The following is a 21,041-nucleotide window of genomic DNA, read 5'->3' on the forward strand; positions in this document are numbered from 1 at the left end:
ACCACCTGATGTTGGATTTTGTTTTCTCAGCAATAGCTTCTTTTGCGAATTTGCAAGCTTAAAGAAAAACCAAATAGTCGTTAAGCCTTCACATACTTTTAATATTTTTTATTAGATCAAGAACAATAACATTAACAAGTGGAGAAAAGAAATTCATTTTACTTTGCTGGGTTTCAATCAGCTGCAAACAATTCAAGTTACAGTGAATAAGGTTTCAAAAAAGGTTATTAGTGCTTCATTTAATAGAGTCAAGATGTATTTTTGAAACCGGATAGAAAACTTGACTATGTTTATCCACAACGTTTTCGATGTTCACTAAATACATCGTACCCAGTGCTTTCAATCATTTTTTCTATCCACTTGCTGAGTGATATACGTTAAGGTATAGTCCCACCGAACAGTTCCTTCCAGACAGATATAATTATCAATAAATTCACGAACCGATCTAAGTTAGACCACTATTGAAAACCTAAAAGCTCTGGACGGCCGTTTAGTCCTGGTGTGAGACTCTTCAGCAGTGCACATCCAAGACCCCACACGTGAATGCTTAACCTCTAGACTGCCGAACCTGTTTCTAACAGTGAGATTCGTGCACGCAAGAGAGTATAACTTCAGTGAAAGTTTGGACTTAAAATTTACATTCCTAACCTTTAGTACTTACCCATTAGATGAACGAAATTACTGAAACTGCTGAGTACAACACAGTAAAAATTGAGGACGTTCTTGACAAACCATGCCGAAAATTTCTCAAGTGAACACCTAATATATTATTAATGGTAGTTTGAACCAATACTTACTATACTAAAAACTTATACAAAATATTGAAGGGTAGATTACAAGTAGTAATACTAATAATAGAAATAACCGGTTACACAGTTGAACAACATAATTGGGTTAAAATTAACCCAGTTAGAGAAAAGAAATGAAATTAATACCAACAGAATGTATACCGGTGCTATGAATACGCATTTAAGAGACTACTTTTCATATCATACAGACTCGATTATTAGGTTAGTTCTTATAATCTCGTTATTACTTAACCATAATGCTGCTTCAACTACCTTTAAATGCATTTCTACTGTTTAAAAATTTCACGAAAGAATCCGAGTTCGTTTTCGTTTATTATTTTCAGCATATTTTTGTCATTTTATTCGGAATAATGGACTTTTTCTTAGCTATAAAAATTTTTTCAGTATCATGTTAAAATGTCAATACTGTTTCAACTGAACATGTGTCATAGTTTGCATCACGAACTGACCTTAATTAGACAACCAGTGAAAACTAGGAAATACTCGGTAGCTGTTTCGTCCCAGTATTGAGACTCCTCAACGGCACGCACTCGCTGCCCCATTGAGGGTTGGGCCCAAAACCTCCATGCCTCACGCTAAGCGTATTAGCTCTTAGGCCAAGAAGCCAACAATCCCCATGTCTAATCTCAATAGCAATCTATCAGTTATTTTAGATAAATGTGTTCTACTAGTTATATTTTTAGATGGAATTTCAGTCTTTTTGTTCATGAAAAGACCTAAGGTAATATTACTTTACTCATCTATTTCTGTACTTATAGATGAATTACTGAAAGAAATTGTCGAGAAGTAATTTTAGCTTATTTAGCCAATAGTTTGTAGACAGTATGACTCATGATTCGACTCCGAGTACATATGCTTAACTCGATTTGTATTTTACGGCACTATTCCTGACCCTTATTTAAAAATACGTAGCTCAAAGCCGACTATGTACAACTATATTTGAGACAATCGATTAACAATGAAATCAAACTAGGTACATATAACTACTAGTCTTACTAATCAACTTCCATTGATATATCTACTTTTGGAAAGTTCTTCAACGACTCAGTTTGCATTCTGAGCTGTCACTCAGTGGTTAAAGCATTTGACTTCTGATCTTTAGGTCCCGATTTCAAACCCCACTCTGCCTACTCCTTTCTAGTCGACTTGATAGTATCATAAGCTCTCACACTTGGAATGTGGCTTATACCTAAATACCTGATAAATGAGTTAATTTTGGTGAATAATTTTTCTGGTTAGCGTTTTATTTAGCGAGTTGGTTTTCTACGGGATGGGGTCGTTTGAATTTATAGACCAATATTTTCATTTACAATTCTGTTTAGTTTTGAATTATGTCTTAAATAGTCCTATGATCATTTCCTCTTTGAGTTTTAACTACTCCTAACAATGTAGAAGCTTAGTGTTTGATGTTGCATAATTGAAAGTAATTGACAAAAATCTTCATACCCAAGTTCCCTCTTCCTAGTTGGGTCTTGTTAGAAAAGGTGTATTTTGCTGACCAGTTTACCAGTTAGCCCGAAACCCAGATATATAGAACCTGCTACTAACTGCATACAATAACCTAAATTCAGACAAAATCATAATCCAATGTTGAACTACTTAGATTTCACTATAACTTGTCTAATATTATCCAGTCATCACTAAAAAATACATTAATCCATCAGACTGTTGACTGTTTAACTTAATTATCTTGATAGCCATTTAATTTTTAATTAAATTCTATGGAATAAATTAAAACTATTGGATAGAGAAGATGGATAGTGGCTAGCATTGGAATCCAGGACGTGCATTTCGTCCTATTTGGGACTCATCATCTGGATGTACCTGCATCTCAGAGTTGATATTCACTCTGAGACTCGAACCCAGTACCTTTCGCTTCAAACGCCATCGCGTTATCCACTCAGCTACTGAGTCCTGATAACCACCTGCTTGTGCAATGAGGTGAAGTTTGAATTCACTTAGTATTGACTAGAGAGTTTAGCTGAAAAGAAAAAAGAAAGACATCTTATCATATTACTAATAATTACATTATTTATCTTTTTCTTTCTTTCTTTTATTGATTTCAGTTTTATCATTCAAGGTACCAGTATAATGGATACTGATATTGATCATCATCATATTAAATCAACTGAATCAAATCATGTTAGTACATTATGGACAAAATTAATTTCTATGGAATTAAATTATGTACATAAGAATCGTCAATTATCTTTACATTTATTAAATAAGCAAATTGATCATTCAAATAAAATTAAAAAATTAGCTATACAAGCTAATTCTACTGAATTATCCGCTTCATTTTATTATAGAATTGTTAATTATATTAATGAGAATGCAACAAATGATTTACGTCGTATAATACCTTTTATAAATGAATTAAATATGGGAAATATTTGTATGAAAAGTAGTAAGAAAGCTCAATATTATAGGAAATTAGGAAATGATTACTTCAAGTATGTTTCTTATCTTAATATATATTATTTATTTAAACACATAAACATTGGTACAAGGAGACACCAAACAGAGGGTTAACATACTGCCCGAGTGCCTAAACCGAAGCAGGTGGTTTCCTTAGGGGGCTACACCCCGAGCCATCGACCCAAAGATCTGATCCACAAGGCAGTGGAGCATCGTGAGGAGATGCAGTCCCATGGTAGCCGGTGACCGACGATTGATTCATACGCCATTTATTCCCTCAGAATACTGGAGCCCATGTGCACCATTGGTTTGGAATCAGGGTTTTCCAACTTCCCTAGGTGAACCTTCCGTGTCCACTGGCGCGGTTAAAGCACAGGACATTCGGTTTTCGTCCTCTCAATTTCGTAAACAACACCCTCGCCACCAGAAGGTATTCAGTAGAACTTCCCTGGTAGTGGTTGTATGAGAACATTTGGAGAGGGAGAGCTGACTCTCCCCACTCTCGGCCATAGCAGGGCATTCGGGGGACCTACATGTTTTGTGAAGCGAAGTCTAATTACTAGAATTAAATAAACTGAATTAATCCAACAACTATCTTCAAGGTACAAACAAATTCGAGTGTACATAAGATTATCAAACTAAACCGAGTGTGAAAACTTGTTTAGTTGAATGAGCTGAATATATCAGATGTTTGCTGTTGTTGGAAAGAAAGTTGTAAAACTGTTAATAAAATGTATGGTGATAGCATAGCTAATTTGTAGAGATACTAACTTTCAACTACTGGACTACGAATGAAAACACCGCTCCACTTTGTTTTGAGTAGCGTTGTTGTTTTTCCAACTTTTAAACAAACCTGATCTTGGTTGTTGAATTACATAGAAAATTTTAGGAATATAAGGAAATGTTGTGTACTAGACTAAGATCATAAGAGTTAAGCAAGTTTAAATCATTGAATGAAAAGAAAATACCACGTCAATACAACTAGGTGAACGTAAATATCACTAAAATGTTTGGTTAGTGACTTTATTGTTCTATATAAAATTCATGTTATGTAAGTGTCATTTTTTTTGAAATGTAAGTGTGACATTTCCAGTTAGTCACTATCAACTTAGAATTTGAGACAGATGTCACCGGCCCAGGTTGCCATACCACGTTAGCACAACTAGATAAAAATAGCAACGTAGATGGTTAAAGAGATTAAAATAATTTAGTGTCATTAACAGTGAGAACGTAACAATATGCATAAGATTCGGAAAGACAGAATGGAAAGGTTTGTATGAAAGAACACTGGAATTCCTAATGGAAAGATAAATAGTGAGTGCATCTGCCCTATGGTGAGTGATTCTGATCCAAATCACCTAGTCTTCAAGCAGACTCCAACCAGGTAATCTACATTTACCAATTTGGTTCAAACCAACAGCTATTGACTTCATCTACTGATGTCATATCTTGGTTCGGCCATTCCTAGTTTTCTTCCAACCTACTGTTTCATCAACAACACAGATCTCATTTCCACGTGGCTTGTTATTCATCAAAGTATTACTGATTTTGAAATTCAAGTGTGATATTTCCAGTCAGTCACTAACATTTTATATATATATAATACGTATCTTTTGATATCTTATTTCTAAATTTCCAGGCAAGGCAACTTAAATGCTTCAGCAACAGCTTATCGAACTGGTTTACTTCATGCACCTAATGCATATTTCATGTCATCAACTAGTCAAAATGATGAATTTTGTTTAGAAGGTGCATTATTGCACGGTAATTTATCTGCTGTACTTGCACATCAACAATTATGGTCATCTTGTTTAGAAGCTGTACTAACTGCATTGGAATTACACTTGAATGTGACAAATATTCAGAACTGTAGTAATAATTCATCAATAAATCGCTTAAAAACTCGTTTCAATCAATGTTGTAACCATTTAAATTTACCTACCCTTATTGATTGGAACTCTACACTTACATCGCACAAATTACTGGAAATTCATACCAAGCTTATTTCTCTACTTATTAATGAGAATAAAAACAGTGTAAAAAATCATTGGGATATCCCAACACCAAAATACGATCATAACCCTTTGGTAAGTTCTAAAAAGTTTTAGTCTAATTAGTAAGAAATTAGTGGTTTAATAATTTAGTCTATTGTAAGCAAAGATGGATAGTGGCTAGCAGTGGAATCCAGGACGCCACTATCCATCATTGCTTACAATGCTTGTGAATTAAGGCTATATTGAGGCAGTACGCACAGTATGCACATATACCAATTAGAGACTGACCAGTTACAGTCCTAAACATCGATAATAAGATTCAAACAAACAATAGTAAATGAATTTAGTCTATTGTTTAAGTATATTTATTAACTCGATAGTCACATCAGACACCAATATAATCAGTAAATCAGTGATAGTAGGAAATAGTAAACCTAAAGACAATGTTGAGTGTATTTGTCGCGGATTTATTTCAGTTGAGATACCATTAGAAATCAGGGTAACTGAATAGCTGTTCCGTTCTAACATGAAACTTTTCAGCAGTGCATACTCAAGACCTCATCAGTGATAAAATCCAGGTCTCTCAGAGATAGCTTAACCTTTATGTGGTTCAGAAACGAAGGAACGACTTCACGAAATAGAAGTACTGGAATGGTACTGAAACACAATATCTAGGGGATGATGAGGAATGATTTTATGAGACTCTAATGTGAGGTTGTAACACTGGATAAGAATTGCACTTTACTAGGATGTAATCGAATTTGGAAAACGGGGATAATTTTATTTGACTCATGATATCTAAGTGCATGGTACTCGGCAAGTGACTTGAAGAATATTGAGTTTTATCTTGTGTTTTCGGGGTGCATTTATACAACTGACAAGTCTTTAAACAGAATGAAATTCATATTCAATGCTCTGAGACTTAGTTCTCACTGATTCTTTAGTTGGTATTGGTTTTTAAACGTTAATATAGCTACTCAGTAATTAATCAATGTAAACATCTTAGTCTTACTAAAAGTCAGTTACGGCATGAATAGTTCAATGATAATATCTCAGACTGTGAATCTAGACGATAGGTTCGGAACTCACGAGGAAAACCAGTTCCCTCAAGATTTTAGGTTCACCTTGGTGACAAGCGCTTACTAGCACAAAACCTGGATTCATGGTTTCTTGCCAACTAACTCCAACCAACTAAAATATCAACATATTATATTCGATATCAAGTCACATAGACTAGTGGCAGTCACATTTCAATTTGATCGATTGAATTCGATCACAACTAAGAGGATTAGACAAACATAACATTAGTCACTATTACTTAGTGATGAATCAATATAGTTAAAGCCAACTACAAATCTCTTGTTCTATACATTTTATTATTATTATTATTACTATTATTATTATTATTATTATTATTATTATAGTACCATGGGCTTTCAAACGGTGTACGTATTGATACAAATCATGAAAAAGGCAGACATGTCATCGCTACTAAATCCTTTGAACCAGGCGATATTATAGCGGTTGAACCTGCTGGTGGATGGGCAGCAAATAGAAATGCACACTCCTACCATAGTAATAATAATGATCGCAACACATTTGAATATTTATTACTTCTACCATCACAACGTATGAACCAATGTTTGAAATGCTTTAGTCAATTAAACTCCGTTGGTTTTGTCTGTCCATACTGCTGTGATGCTGCGTATTGCGAATTATCGAATAGGACTAGTTGTAATTCTTATTGCGCAGAAATTTCAAATCCCTCATACCTATTTCGTGATTTTCAGCAACTAGTTTGGCATCTGGCAGAATGTCGGTAAGCTGTGTTTGCGCGTCTTGTTTTACCTTGTAAGTGATCTTGTTAGATTGATTAGAATAACTCCTTCAAAGTCGATTAAAGTCAGAAGACCATCTTGGATTCTCAGGAATATATATATATATATATATAGCAACAGTCAAAAAGGACTAATTGATTAATCATCAGTTCAATATGACAGGACAAATAAAGTGTATCCAATAAAATACAGAAAAGAAATTATGCGACAAGAAAACTAGTTACTCATAAGTAATACAGTCATAATACACATATCTTACAGGCGACTTGATAAAAAGGGGTTGGAGAATTAGTCTGAGTTATTATTCCTATTATCAAAAATATGAACGTTCTCCTAGTGCTTAAACCTTTCTAACATTCAACTATTTGGTCACAGACTATTATGTCACTCCACTTAATTTGGTTTAGGCAGTCAATTAGTATCACTGGCATTTACATTATGAATTGTCTTTTTATCAACAGTCTGCAACATTCAGAATAAGCAACTTTGTTCTCAATACGACGAGGATACTAGTATACGGTCTAAGTTGGTGTTCATCTTTCAAAAACCTTTCGTGCATGAAGTTTAGTCGTCTTCTGCTTCTCGTTTATTCTTTGATAATGAGTATCAGTCTGTTCATCAGAGTAACGAAGGCACTTGATAGTGGCCGTTGTATAGTATCATACATCTATCAGTAGTTTATAGGATCTATTTATCAAATGTTGACATTTCAGTCTCTTTAGAGTGTTGGTTTTCTGGGAACTCGTGCTCAAACATTTTGGTGATGTTGACTTCGATAGATTTGTTTGTTTCTAAATAATTTATAATGATTATCTTATTCACTTGAGTATTTGATTTCGATAACACCTATCCAAGTATGGTCAACAATATATAGGGTCGCTTAAATCTCTTTATGTGTTGGTATGAAACACATTGGGCTTCTGAGATGTCAGTCCCAATTAATAACCCTACTCAGTCTCAGACTATGGTATGCAGTCGTACTCCCTTCAGACACCTCAATTATTCCTCAGCTTCAGCGAATGGGAGTCTTGAGAATGGAGTATGATGTAAGTACAGTGAAATTTAGCTTCATCTTAGGTAAATCTAGAATAGCCCCACTAAAGTTTATGAATATCGTGCACCTTGAATCTCAGTTTGCAGTAACTCCGGTGCAGCTGATAAGACAAATAGTGGAAGAAATAATACTCAAGGAAGATATGACTGAGATCTGTTAACGGAATTAAATAGTATCAAGTGTATAAGACTACTATCTTTGGAATTAAGGCTAGTACTATCGAAAACATAATTCAAAGAGGTAGATGAGGTTATCCTAGGGAGCTTGCATTTTTGAGGTCCTGACGGATATAGTTCTATGTTGTTTCCACTTCTATTGATTTATCTGACCCTTTTCATTATCGATCTACGGTATCAAGGATCTAACGCTCATGATCGAATTGAGTACTGCGGTAATAAAGATTCCAATTCTTGGCTGAGTTGAGAACTTCCAAAATTATAAGGCCCGTAGAAATAATTTCCTTCATGAGAGAAACTGGTTATAACAATATTGTGTCACGAAATGTCAGAAAATCTAATTTTTCTACTCATTGAGATATTACAAATATATTAATTTATTTATTTATAACAATCTACCCAATGCTCAATTTATTCAAAATTATCAAATCAGAACTTGGTAATGATACCTACATTAAAATAGTTTCGTTCTAGTATGGGACTCCGGCAGTGGGCGTCCACGATCCAGCCAGAGATCAAACCCAGAACTCTCAGGCCTCGTGGTTGGCATTTAACCTTCACATCACTGAGCCAGAATCCAATGATTTACCTTCCTAATTTCAATCAATTAACGATATTGCTTATCCATCTTCGAATGATATTGGTGGGTAACTACCTCACACCTGAAATAGTTGAACTCCGCCGCTCATTGGTTAAAGTTAAAAGTGTAAACTAAGAGATACTAACTTTCGGATTTCAAAACTAAGTTCCCACTGCGATACCTGAAGTTCCTGGATTCCATTCTCGATAGGCTTGTGTATGTTCACTGCTGGGGAGCTTCATACTGGGACGAAACTACTGTCGTTCCATCTGCAGTCTCAATTTATGTTGTTCAAAGATAAGTTAACCTCTTTTTATCACGCTTTTTTGTTCTTCGCATTATTTACAAATTTCCTAGATTTATGTTTCTTTTAAATTCCATGGGATTGGGTCATTTGTGCTTTCGTCTAGCATGGCTTCGTCAGCACTATCACCATCCATCTGCCGACGAAAATATTGATAATAATCCATTTTTTACTACTGATCAATTAGTTGAACATTTTACAAACTTTCACGTTGATGAACTATTCGAATATGCGCTTACTGGTTGGTTAATATCGAAAATTTTAAACTGTAGCAGTAATAATGACAATAATAAAACAAATTTGGAATCAACTAACAATGAATTGATCCAAGGTCTCTGGTGTTTCGACACGTTAAGACGTCTTCAGTGTAATGCACACGCTATCACTGAAATTGAAGTCAATGATTCTGATATTCAAACATGGTTTCCTTCGGATCAAATAAATGTTAATGATGCCAATGATCTAAAATTAATTTATCCTTTTATTTGCAAATTTCAACAAATCCGCATTGCAACTGGCCTTTTCCCATGTGTTAGCCTATTAAATCATTCATGCGATCCGAATACAGCCCATAATTTTGAAGTTAGTCAATAACATATTCCATTTTCGTAGAATTAAATTAGTTGAATTCTTTATGAATCTATGACCACATCTTTAATCCCAGGATAATTCTCTTCATGCACTAACATTGGTTAAATGGTAGCCAAAACTTTATGTTATGAGATGCCTTACTGTGATACACTACAAGAGAGGGGTCATTGATGGTCTCAGTAGTGGTAACATCTTAGTCTATGAAGCTTGGTTCGAATCCCAAAGGTAGTATCAATAAGCTTGAGATCACATATGCGTCTTGCTGTAAGTGCCCATTAGCATTATACATAATTCAAACAGGGTCTCATATCGATTACTACTTCCAAGCACGTAAAACACCGCTAACACATATTTAAAGTTGTATATTTTCCGTTATTCAGATTTCAATTGAATCTTAAAGTTGGAACAAAATAAAAAAGGTCTTTTGAACTTACACAGTGTGATTTTAATGTATGATTATTCTCATTTCAATATTCAAGTATTTTACATCTGAATAAGGATTTTGATATAGATCTCAAACTTGTCCCAATTAATCCCTTAAAGATGTAATTATATACTGAAATATCTATTTATTTATTTGATCACATAAATATTGGTACAAAGGGGCACCGAATACATATGCGCCGCACAAATCTCATTTGATTTGTGTGAGGGATGTGATACTGCACAGGTGCCCAAACTGAAGCAAGTGGTTTTCTTAGGGGGCCATACCCCGAGCCTTTAACCTAAAAATCTGATCCACAAGGCAGTGGAGCATCGTGAGGAGATGCAGTCCCATGGTAGCCGGTGACCAACGATTGATTCATACGCCATTTGTTCCTTCAGGATACTGGAACCCATGTGCACCATTGGTTTAGAATTGTGGTTTTCCAACTTTCCGTGTCCGCTGGCCCGGTTAAAGCACCACATATTCGCTTTTTGTCCTCTCAATTTCGTAAACAACTAGGTAGTGAGTAGGACTCCCCTGGCAGTGACTGTATACGCGAGGCCATGTGAGAGTATTTCGAGAGAGAGGGCGGGCCCTCAACACTCTCGGCCATGCCAGGGCATTTGGGGGCTATATACTGAAGGATGGTTCTCATCGCTGAACGACAACACTGAATAATCGTTTTAAACTAGTCTATGATCCGTAGTCAATATGATAATTGGCTAAAAAAATAATTCTAATGTAACTTTCTTACTGAATATTGGTTAATACACTCGGCTATTTGATATTTAATGATACTGGTACCCGATTACTTAAAATAGATATGGATATCAGTGGAATTTCAGTTGCTGGATCGTAGTTTCAGAATCAAGTTCTTTACCCAATAATCCATTCTTTCACTTTGTCTAACATTAAATTTCGCTTAAAAATATTAGAAATACTAGACTTCTTTATGGAAAATATATATAATCAAGAAAAAAATCATTAATTTTCCTTATGAATGCATTATTTATTGAGGATCTGGCCAAATTTTCCGAGGGATGCACCTATATTAATGAATGATTTTGTGCATATATTTTGATTCCGGTTAGCCAAGTAAAACTTTCTACTGAAGCTTGGTTTTTTCAATCAAGTTGCTAGGAAGCGTATATATCAGTAATAGACTCAGACAACCACCTAACACAATAAAGATAACATGAACTTCCTGAACTACAAATCTTCTTCACCACCTCAGAATTAGCGACACCATATTTACTTACTAACCGATTGCATAAAATAGTAACCAATAGCAGGTTGCCTACTCGTTTGTGTTGTTGACTTATTGCTTACAATCAAGTTAGAATGAGGCTAACAGATAAAATGACTCACTTTTTGCAACGAATCAAGTTTCCACATTATGTGTGGCTAAAGGAAATTATTTGAAGATATTAAACTCATGCTCCACTCGAGTTATTACTTGTGTCACTAAAGCATATATCTACAATATTGACGAATTCGAAGCTATTTCATACAGTATCACATTCGCATCACAATAAAGTTTTTTTATAGAAAGCGATGTATTAGAATATCAAATGAGCACATATGATACGCGATAATTTTTTCCAAAAAGCCATCGTTAATTCGCATTGCGCTTACTTCCTCCTCTAAAATAAGAATTGTATAGAGTAGTTCACTTGAAACTTAACTTATTGAGCGTAGCATTACATTTTCCTGGCATAACGTCGGTACAGACTGATATATCTGATATTCAAACGCTTGATATTTACTTTCTTATCGGTTCATAGATTCCCCAAATGCTCATCGATTTGAGTCGTAGATAGTAGAGAAAAGGTGCAAACTAAGAGTGGAAACTTTACTTCAAGGTTCATTCATGGTACGAAGACAAATGTATTTATAGGGTTTTTTATTACTTTCAAGCTATGGAAACATGCTAAATTAATCAACAGAGTAAATAATTATTCAGTCAAAGTTTCACACATGATCCATCAACTTTATAGAAATCTATCTATATTGAACAAAAATTTCCTCAACCTTTTCCTGGCTTCTTAAAACCTCATCACAGAATCCCCCTAGAATCCTAATACAAATCAGATCCAATCTTAAATGGCTGGTAGTTCAGTTTCCCTCTGTAGTCTTTTATTGGACTCGAAAAAAAGTGTTACAGTTATACATGCAAGCAATCGATATTCACAATTCTACATTCTCAAGCCTATCTTATCTAATTGAGCGATAAACGTTTCTTCATTACTTTTCTAATCTACTTACTCTTTGTCTTCTCCTTGATTTTGAGCCGACTTCTACTACTATCGTGAAATGTGTCCCGATAGTTCTATCTCGTTGTACTGATTTGGTTGCAGCTACTTGAACCAATGCACATATGTCTCAGGTCCGATATTGCTCATAACTGACTGGGCCACTAATAATTAGTATTTCTTCCTTAATACAGTGTTCAGGAACTAAACGTTAAAATATTTATTTAAGTGAAATCATAAGCCAAAATAAGTTAGACCACCATCGAAAACCTGGGAGCGATGGACCTCAGTTTCTTTCTAGTATGGGACTCCTCAGCAGTGTGCATCCATGGCTCCGCACGCAGGGACCAAACCCAGGACCTGCACGAACCCTTGACCTTTAGACCACTGAGTCTGCATGAAACGGTTCGATTTCTGCATGCAGGGTCGTGTATGCGTGCTGCTGAGGAGTCCCATACTAGAACGAAACGGCCCTCCAGTGTTTCTGGGTTTTCATTGATGTTTTAACCTTGGTCGTGTGATGATTTTGGTAAAATTTCATGATCTCCACAACCTCATACCGACTATTTCTTTCAACATGAGGGGATATTTGTGGGGGTTGTTCAATTTGAAGATGTTTACTCTATAAATTAACTTTAGCTAGACTATCGTGAAGCAACTGACAGTTATCTCAACATAATATTCAATCCTTCAGCACCTACTGCCTTTTAGTACGTTTAGACTTCATGGTATGTCAATTTTAGACGACCATTGAGTTGACACCCAGTGTTTGTAATTTCCACTTCAGCCAATTTTAATAGTTGATCATAAAATTGTTTCACAGATCAGATCAGGATGAGCCTGAGAATAGTCAGCTGTTTAAATTCTTATCTATGTAGAAGTGTTTACACTTTTCATATTCTATGCTTCTTTTCCAGTCAATTTCGTTATTTTTTGTAGAGATTATCACGTTGGACTTTTCTCTTTCGTCGAAGCTATAGATGGTTATGTGTGTGTACAATAGCTATAAATATAATTGTAAAATGTTATTCTTTGATATTGTTAAAGGAAGCATACAGTTTGCCAGTTGCATCAAAACTCTAAATTATCGTAATAATTAATTCTACTCAGCGCCGCTATGTTTGTGGGGATTACGATATCACCTAGAACCGGCGAACGGAACAAAAGTCAGCAACACAATAACAGGACAAGCTAAGCTATTCCACTACACCCCAGTCCTGCTAACTAAAAAAAGAAGACCAGATTCAGCCGGGAAAATATATATTCCACGGATAGCCCGGAAGCACGAACGAACAAGCACACAACTCATTCGTATACCTACAGCACAAAAATGTCCTTGAAAGACGTCACAAAGTAGCGTACTAAAAGAGGAAAGAAATAATTGACATTTAAAGTCCTTCCAAGTGGGAAATACAAACTGAATAAAAAAATGGGCGCTTTCGTCTCGAGAATTATAAATTTGACTTTCCATAATGAAATTACAAAAAATGAGACTTTTCCCAATTGATTTCTGAGGATCTAACATTCCTAACCTATTTGAAATTCTCTTAATTATCTTGGATAACATTATTTTAAATTGAAATACTAAATGAAACTATTTTTCAATAAAATATTAACTCATACTCTCCGTTTTGTCTTACACATAGGAATCATTTTTAATTTTACGGTGTTTAAAACCAATTCTACCTGGTACTGAAGTATTTCATTGTTATGGACCGCATTATTTACACTATCCATCAAGTGTTCAACGTGTAACACTTCTTCAACAACAATATTTTTTTATTTGTGATTGTGAACATTGTAGTAAACCTGTTCAATCTTTGTCATTGTCTACCTCAATTACAGATCAACAAATGTCTGTTGTCCCAGCCAATGAAATGTTAATCGAATGGAAAGATACTGCTGACAAAGTAAGTATTATTGTTGAAATTTAGTACTATGTAAAAACGACTGTTATAGGTTGACAGCATCACTGAAAATCAGGTCAACTGGTAATAATCAGTAACAGACCCTCACATAATTATTTCACTACTCAATTTTTTATACCATATCAACACAATTGGATGGAATGAACACAAGTAGTAGTAGTAGCATTAGTAGTATTGAAATAGTCGAAATAATTGTTGTAAGATAGATTTTAAGAAAGGTTAAACACTGAGAAATATAGTTTTATAAGATGAAATGAGAATGCATATTTGAAGGAATGGTTGAACTGAAGACCTCGAGTAAGATGAAACGTGAATACATTCGCGCTATTATGACTCTAATTTTGATCTATGTTACTCAACTTCTCCATCAAATAACCGGTGGAGTTCAACTGTGTCTGGTGTGAGGTAGTTACTCAATGAAGACAATGCATGACAGTCATGCAGTATCGTGGAATATCAATAATATTAGAAAATATTATTTCATAAACATTATAATTTGAGGAAAACTAATTGATAGTGTAATAATGACGAAATGATTCGGGAAATCACGATCTAAATTGAAGATGATAAATGAGTTCATTTGCATCATTGAAGCATTATCATAAATATTGTTGTTTTAAAAATTCTTTTTTTTCATAAACTGGCTAAAATAAGTGAAGTTTTCTTTAAAACATAAGTGTTTCATTGATAAGCTGAGTCAGTTAGATAAAGGCTAAAATAATAAATGAAATAGGCTAAAGGCTGCACACTTTTGGTCAAGATTTTGTTTCACTCTCTGAAGAAACAGACATACTCTGTTGGTTGAAAATGTATCGATATTTAATAATTCGGTTGATTATTCAAAATAAACTGCCCACTTTAAGTTTTCTGTTTGGAGCGGGTATTTTGGGCTTGCTTATAGGAAGCGTATAAATCAAAAATATCATTGAACTACAACATATTATGACAGTTCTAATGTTTATTGTTAAGTTTTTCTACATTCTTATTTTAATATGATTATCTTTTTAGTGTATTTAGAATGTGAATAATAGTGGAATCTAGAATAAGTTACTTACTTACTTACTTAAGCCTATTACTCCCAATGGAGCATAGGCCGCCGACCAGCATTCTCCAACCCACTCTGTCCTGGGCCTTCCTTTCCAGTTCTATCCAATTTTTGCTCATTCTTCTGATGTCTGTCTTTATTTCTCGGCGTAATGTGTTCTTTGGTCTTCCTCTTCTCCTTTGTCCTTCAAGATTCCATGTGAGGACATGCCTTGTGATTTCCCCAATGTGTGTCCTATCCACTTCCAGCGCTTCTTCCTGATTTCTTCCTCCACTGGATGGAATCTGGTTTGTTGTCTCCCACAGTAGAATGTTGCTGATAGTGTCTGACCAACGGATCCGACAACTGTCGATAAACACCTGTATCTTCTGGATGATGGCTTTCGTAGTTCTGCACGTCTCCGCCTCATACAGTAGAATTGTCTTGATATCTGTATTGAAAATTCTGATCTTGGTGCTCTATCCTATTTGGAATTTTTCACTTGGATATACCTGTAACCAAGTATTGTTACTTATACTCAAACCTAGCATATTTCACTTTTAAACACCCAACAATTTATCCATCAATTAAATTAAGTCCTGATATTCATTAAAACTTCCAATGTATATGATCGTATCGATGAAAGTTTTTTTTTTTAATTTCCCATTAATTGATATTAAAGACTATAATTAATCAAAGTCTTTATTTCCATCATTTATACATCTTTAATAGATTATCTTGATATAATTATTTTATCAAAAAAATTCTTCTCCTCTTCAATTTTTGTTGTTGTTGTTTTGTTTCTTTTTAGCTTTTACAAATACCTTGGCAATCTATACAATCAATAGAGGATTTAAAGAATACAATTGAAGCTATACAAAATAATAATAATAATAATAAACTTGAGTCAACTCATTTGTGGTCATTATCAAGTACTACTACTACTACTACTACTACTAATACCAATACTACTACTACTAATAATAATAATAATAATAATGATATAGGTAATTTATTAAATATATTAGGTAGACAATATTTAATTCAATCAAAATTAATTAAAAATAATTTTAATCAATCAAATTGGTTATTTATTCAAAATATTGGTTTATTATATTTACATAAATCAATTGAATGGATTCAATTAATATATGGTTCTATTAGTTATGAATATTTATGGGAATTAATTAATTATTATAATTTATTAAATCAATTAAATAATAATAATAATCATAATTTATTGAATGAATTTATTAAATTTAATAAACAATTAAAAATCAATTTAATGATTAAATTTAATAATGAAAAATCAATTTTTAATGAAATAATGAAGATATCAAATTTATTATATGGTATAAATAAAACAAATGTAATTATTAAAAAATATTTACATATATAATAATAATAGTAATAAACGTAATGTGTTTGACAGTTTGTATCGTTCTTCTTTTTTTTTAAAAAAAATTGTTTATCATATTTGTACGATTGACTCTATTGATGATGATGATGATGATGATGTTAAGTTCTTGAACAAGATATTCATCACGAAATAGCTTCAAGAGATATTTTCTCAAGTTCTAGTGAAGAGCAGTAGAGTTCAACCAGGTTTGCTATGAGATAGTAACTCTTTGAAGACAATGGTAGACGGTTTCTCAATTACGTGAAGTTAAACATTAACATCATTGGATACCAGCCGGCTCAGTTGTTTAGAGGTTAGGCGTTCGAGCGCGAGACTAATAGGTTCTGGGTTCGAATCTCGCGAGGCGGGATCGTGGATGTGCACTACTGTTGAGGAGTCCCACAATAAAACGAAACGGCCGTCCAGTGCTTCCAGGTTTTCCTTGGTGGTCTAGCTTCAATTGACTCATGATTTCAACTATAAAATATTCATTTAAACTCATAAATAGATAGAAAGTTCATGGTACAATGAGATCTATTGTAGCTTTGGCAGGAAAAAAATTACACTATCTACATCACTTTACCATTTTAGAGGTGATTCAAATAGACTTTTATTGAAACAAAGTCTTAAATCAGTGATCAACAAAAATATTATGCAGCAAAGATCATTATCAAAGAAACAATAAGGTTCATGCTTCATCCAAAACCTAAAAGACATGAAAACGATTGTGTCATATCCCACTGTGTTTACTAATTTTAATGTGTATGTGGTCACACATACATAAGGAGGAACAATCGTGTTCTCAAAAGTAGGGTGTATGAACATGTACCAAAATGGTTGCAGAAATAAATAGAATCGAATGACCCGATAAGAGTAAATGTTAAACATCCATCATCCTCTATTGCCAAACATATAATTGAAACAGGTCATAAGATTGATCTTAATTCAGCTTTTGTGGTGTTGTATAAAAGTGTTAAAGGGTTTATACTAAGGTTTATTAAAGCCTTAGTAGTATGTATCATCACTCGAAAATGAAATACCTCGAGGTACAAGGTTAAGAAGGTTGAAGAAAAGGGAATGAGAACAGGGAATGATTGATGTGGAAACGAAAGAATAATAAAGTCTGAAACGAGTGATCAATATTTTATCAATGAAGAATTTACTGTATCGTTCTCAGATTTTACTAAACCATTCTGTTTTCATGGAGTTTCGTTCTCTGAGCTGAATGGTTTGGTCGTGGAGCTTTCATCGTCCTTCTGAACGACATCATCAGCACAAACTTTGATTAGAAGTGAAGTGTTTGAATTTCTCCACATGTGGTTCACAGTTTGTCCTGTACATCTTGATGTTGATTGGTCGATGTCGTTCAGAAGAACGATGAAAGCTCTACGATGAAACCATCCAGCTCAGTGAACAAAACTCCATTAAAATCATCCACCTGAGCTAAAAAGCTTCACCATCTAAAAGAGATTCTGTAATTTGTGTGCGAATTCATTTGATTATCCCTACTTGTGTTCTAGTTCACTACAATAGCAGGTTTAGCATTTTGAACGTGAAGTTCATTCATCCATATGATCAAATAGTAATTTTACATTACAGCTGATGTCATCGTGTGATGAAAATCCTAACTTGAATTCTTAACCCTTACTTCTAACTGTTAATACTAATCCTAATTCCTGATACCAATTTATAACACTCTTTTAACCTTAGTAAGTAGGTGAATTTCCTTAAGGTCACTTTATCATCGCTCAAAGGTAGTTCATAACTCATAGTCCCCCTCGACTTTTCTAATTCTTTTGTTTTTGAAATACAATACTATTCTATATCGATATCGATAAATTTCACTTCTGTTTACAATTACATTTGCAATCGGGGTGTATAAAATAATAGTTAATAGTATATTTACGTGTGAGTACTTACGGAATAATGAGTGAGGAATATTTTCCATTTCTACTCTTTAGTACTGATCAAATTCTACCGATTAAGTTGGAATATCATACCTAGTGTCCAAGCTATCAGTATCAAGGGATTAGATTAATTTGATACCGTCCACTACTCAGTAATCGATTAGTTACAAATATATCAACCCTCCAGAATGTCAGTCTCAATCCTAGTAGATCAACGGTGACATATTAGATGACGATACTGAATGATACAAGTTTATATTCACTTGAGAATATCATTTCCTCCCTAAGATTATACGTACACATTGCTTATATATAGAGAAGAAAATTATGAATTTCAAGGTGATTTAAAAAAGTTTTACATGTTGTTCAATATGCTGATGTTTATCAGTAGTTTTATAAGTTTCCAGAAGCCCTAAGCCATCCAAAATGCTATAAAAACTCTAAATTTTCTGTGCAAAAACAAACTCTTGGAGTGAAGCGTCTCTTCCATATTTCGTGCTCTTTCTCTTGTGTCCTAGTCGTTGTGTTGATTTAACCTGGGAGTTACTAGAAGGGATTAGGAACCGAATCTAGAAGACTTATCATTAATGATTCTTTATTTTAATCAAAATTAGTGTTACAGAAGGAACTTAAGGGATATAAATAACTATAAACAATTATTTTGAATATTATTCGTTTTTACTGAAAGTTGATGCTTATCACGAATGTTCACTCTGAAATTTAGGTACATTCAGTTGACAAGTTCTGAATTGGACGAATTACACTGTTAACCGCATTCCATCTATTCTATTTAAACGAGAACATGTTTTTGAAATCACATGTTACTACAAAATGGAAAAACATTTGTATTCTGTACAACAACATCAATGATGATACTTATGTTTATAATGTCCTTACTAAGTTTACATTAGACAGTATGCAAAACTATTGAAAGTTAATTGAACATAACAAAAACAATTCATTTAAACACAAAATATATTATTTTAGTTGGTTTCTATATGAATGGAAGTGAATATTCATGATTCACATGGGGAATTTGTATGTTGTCAACGATGTTCTTATTTTGAACAGTTTGTGTTTCTTTTTTGTCTGAAATTGAAAAAGAGAAATATCAATAAAGTACAAAAATCAACAATCTATCGATTTGGATACTTTGACCACATAAATTGGTCTAAAAATACAAAATCCCCCCTCTTTTTTTCATTCAATAAATCTTTTTTATTCATTCTATAATAAGCTGTATCATAATAAACTGTACAGAATGTACATATATCAACCAAGATTGATTAAATTCCAGTTAAAATATTAACAACAAACTAATTCAAACCACTATAAATTAAATTAATTCTTTCATTTAGTATAACTGGTGTGTACTACTGATATCGATAGATATAAGTAGTATGTGTTATCAGTTGAAGATGAAAGGCTTAACGACAGAAGGCTGAGAATGATTGGTGTGGAAACGAAAAAACAATGAATTCTGAGACGATTGATTGACATTTCGCAAATAAAGTATTTACTGCATGGTTCTCAGATTTTACTAAAATGTTCTGTAATTTTGTATTTAAGTACATGTTTTATGGCGTAAGAATAGGTTGGGAGAAAGCTAGGGGTCGCCAGACCAAAACGTGGCACAAATCCATGAAGTCACTGACAAGTGGACTGAGCCATGTTGGTAGGTGTAGACTACCTGGTTGGGATTCGCGAGATGATAACAATCGATGGTTAGAGACCTTGAATGACATGGCTCAAAATCGTTTGCAATGGCGAAGGTGCATCCACTCTTTGTGTCCTGTCAAATTCTAATCTGAATTCTTCGTGTCCCTATCTTTTTTCTCTTTCCAAATTGATTTCACTGTATTATACTCCTTAAATAACATCTTCAAACCCTAATCTTTCGGATTACTCTTACTACTTCTACCACTATGGGATTTGAATCGACAACTGCATCTCTGTGGTAATGTGGTATGGCAACTCGAACTGATGTACGTACGTACGAAGTTCTACGTTGTGACTGACTGACTGATTTAAGTACATTCGATTGTCCTCACTTATGATGTTCACTTCGTAACGACCAAAACAAAATAGATAAATTCGAACGAACACAGTTTATAATTCATAAAATAAGTGATTAAGGATAATTTATACCAATCATAGTGAATATGTATTGATCACATTTATGTACGTCAAAAAAAATTAAGACAAGTTTATATATATATATATAGCTTATTTGTTTTACACTTGAAGCACGATGTAAGCGACTCAATGTATTTAGTAATGAATAAACAAACATTGTATTATTATATAGTTGAAATCATGAGTCAATTGAAGCTAGACCAC

At 33.8% G+C, this 21,041-nt stretch overlaps 1 protein-coding gene and 1 non-coding gene across 2 annotated transcripts; one reads left to right on the plus strand and one right to left on the minus strand.

Moving 5' to 3' along the window:
- Positions 1 to 942: 942 nt before the first annotated feature.
- Positions 943 to 15,176, plus strand: Smp_124950 (set and mynd domain containing, putative; the record flags this gene model as incomplete). Its single annotated transcript, XM_018788831.1, has 6 exons — positions 943 to 1,010; positions 2,876 to 3,216; positions 6,731 to 7,040; positions 9,227 to 9,755; positions 14,090 to 14,353; positions 15,105 to 15,176. 6 exons carry the CDS (start codon positions 943 to 945, stop codon positions 15,174 to 15,176), a joined length of 1,584 nt encoding a protein of 527 aa, XP_018646503.1.
- On the minus strand, positions 2,652 to 2,722 carry Smp_tRNA_02097_Pseudo_TTG.1.1. The gene has a single exon. It is a non-coding gene (tRNA).
- Positions 15,177 to 21,041: the final 5,865 nt, after the last annotated feature.

The sequence above is a fragment of the Schistosoma mansoni genome (genome assembly GCF_000237925.1).
Source record: "Schistosoma mansoni, WGS project CABG00000000 data, supercontig 0137, strain Puerto Rico, whole genome shotgun sequence".
Lineage (NCBI taxonomy): Eukaryota > Metazoa > Platyhelminthes > Trematoda > Strigeidida > Schistosomatidae > Schistosoma > Schistosoma mansoni.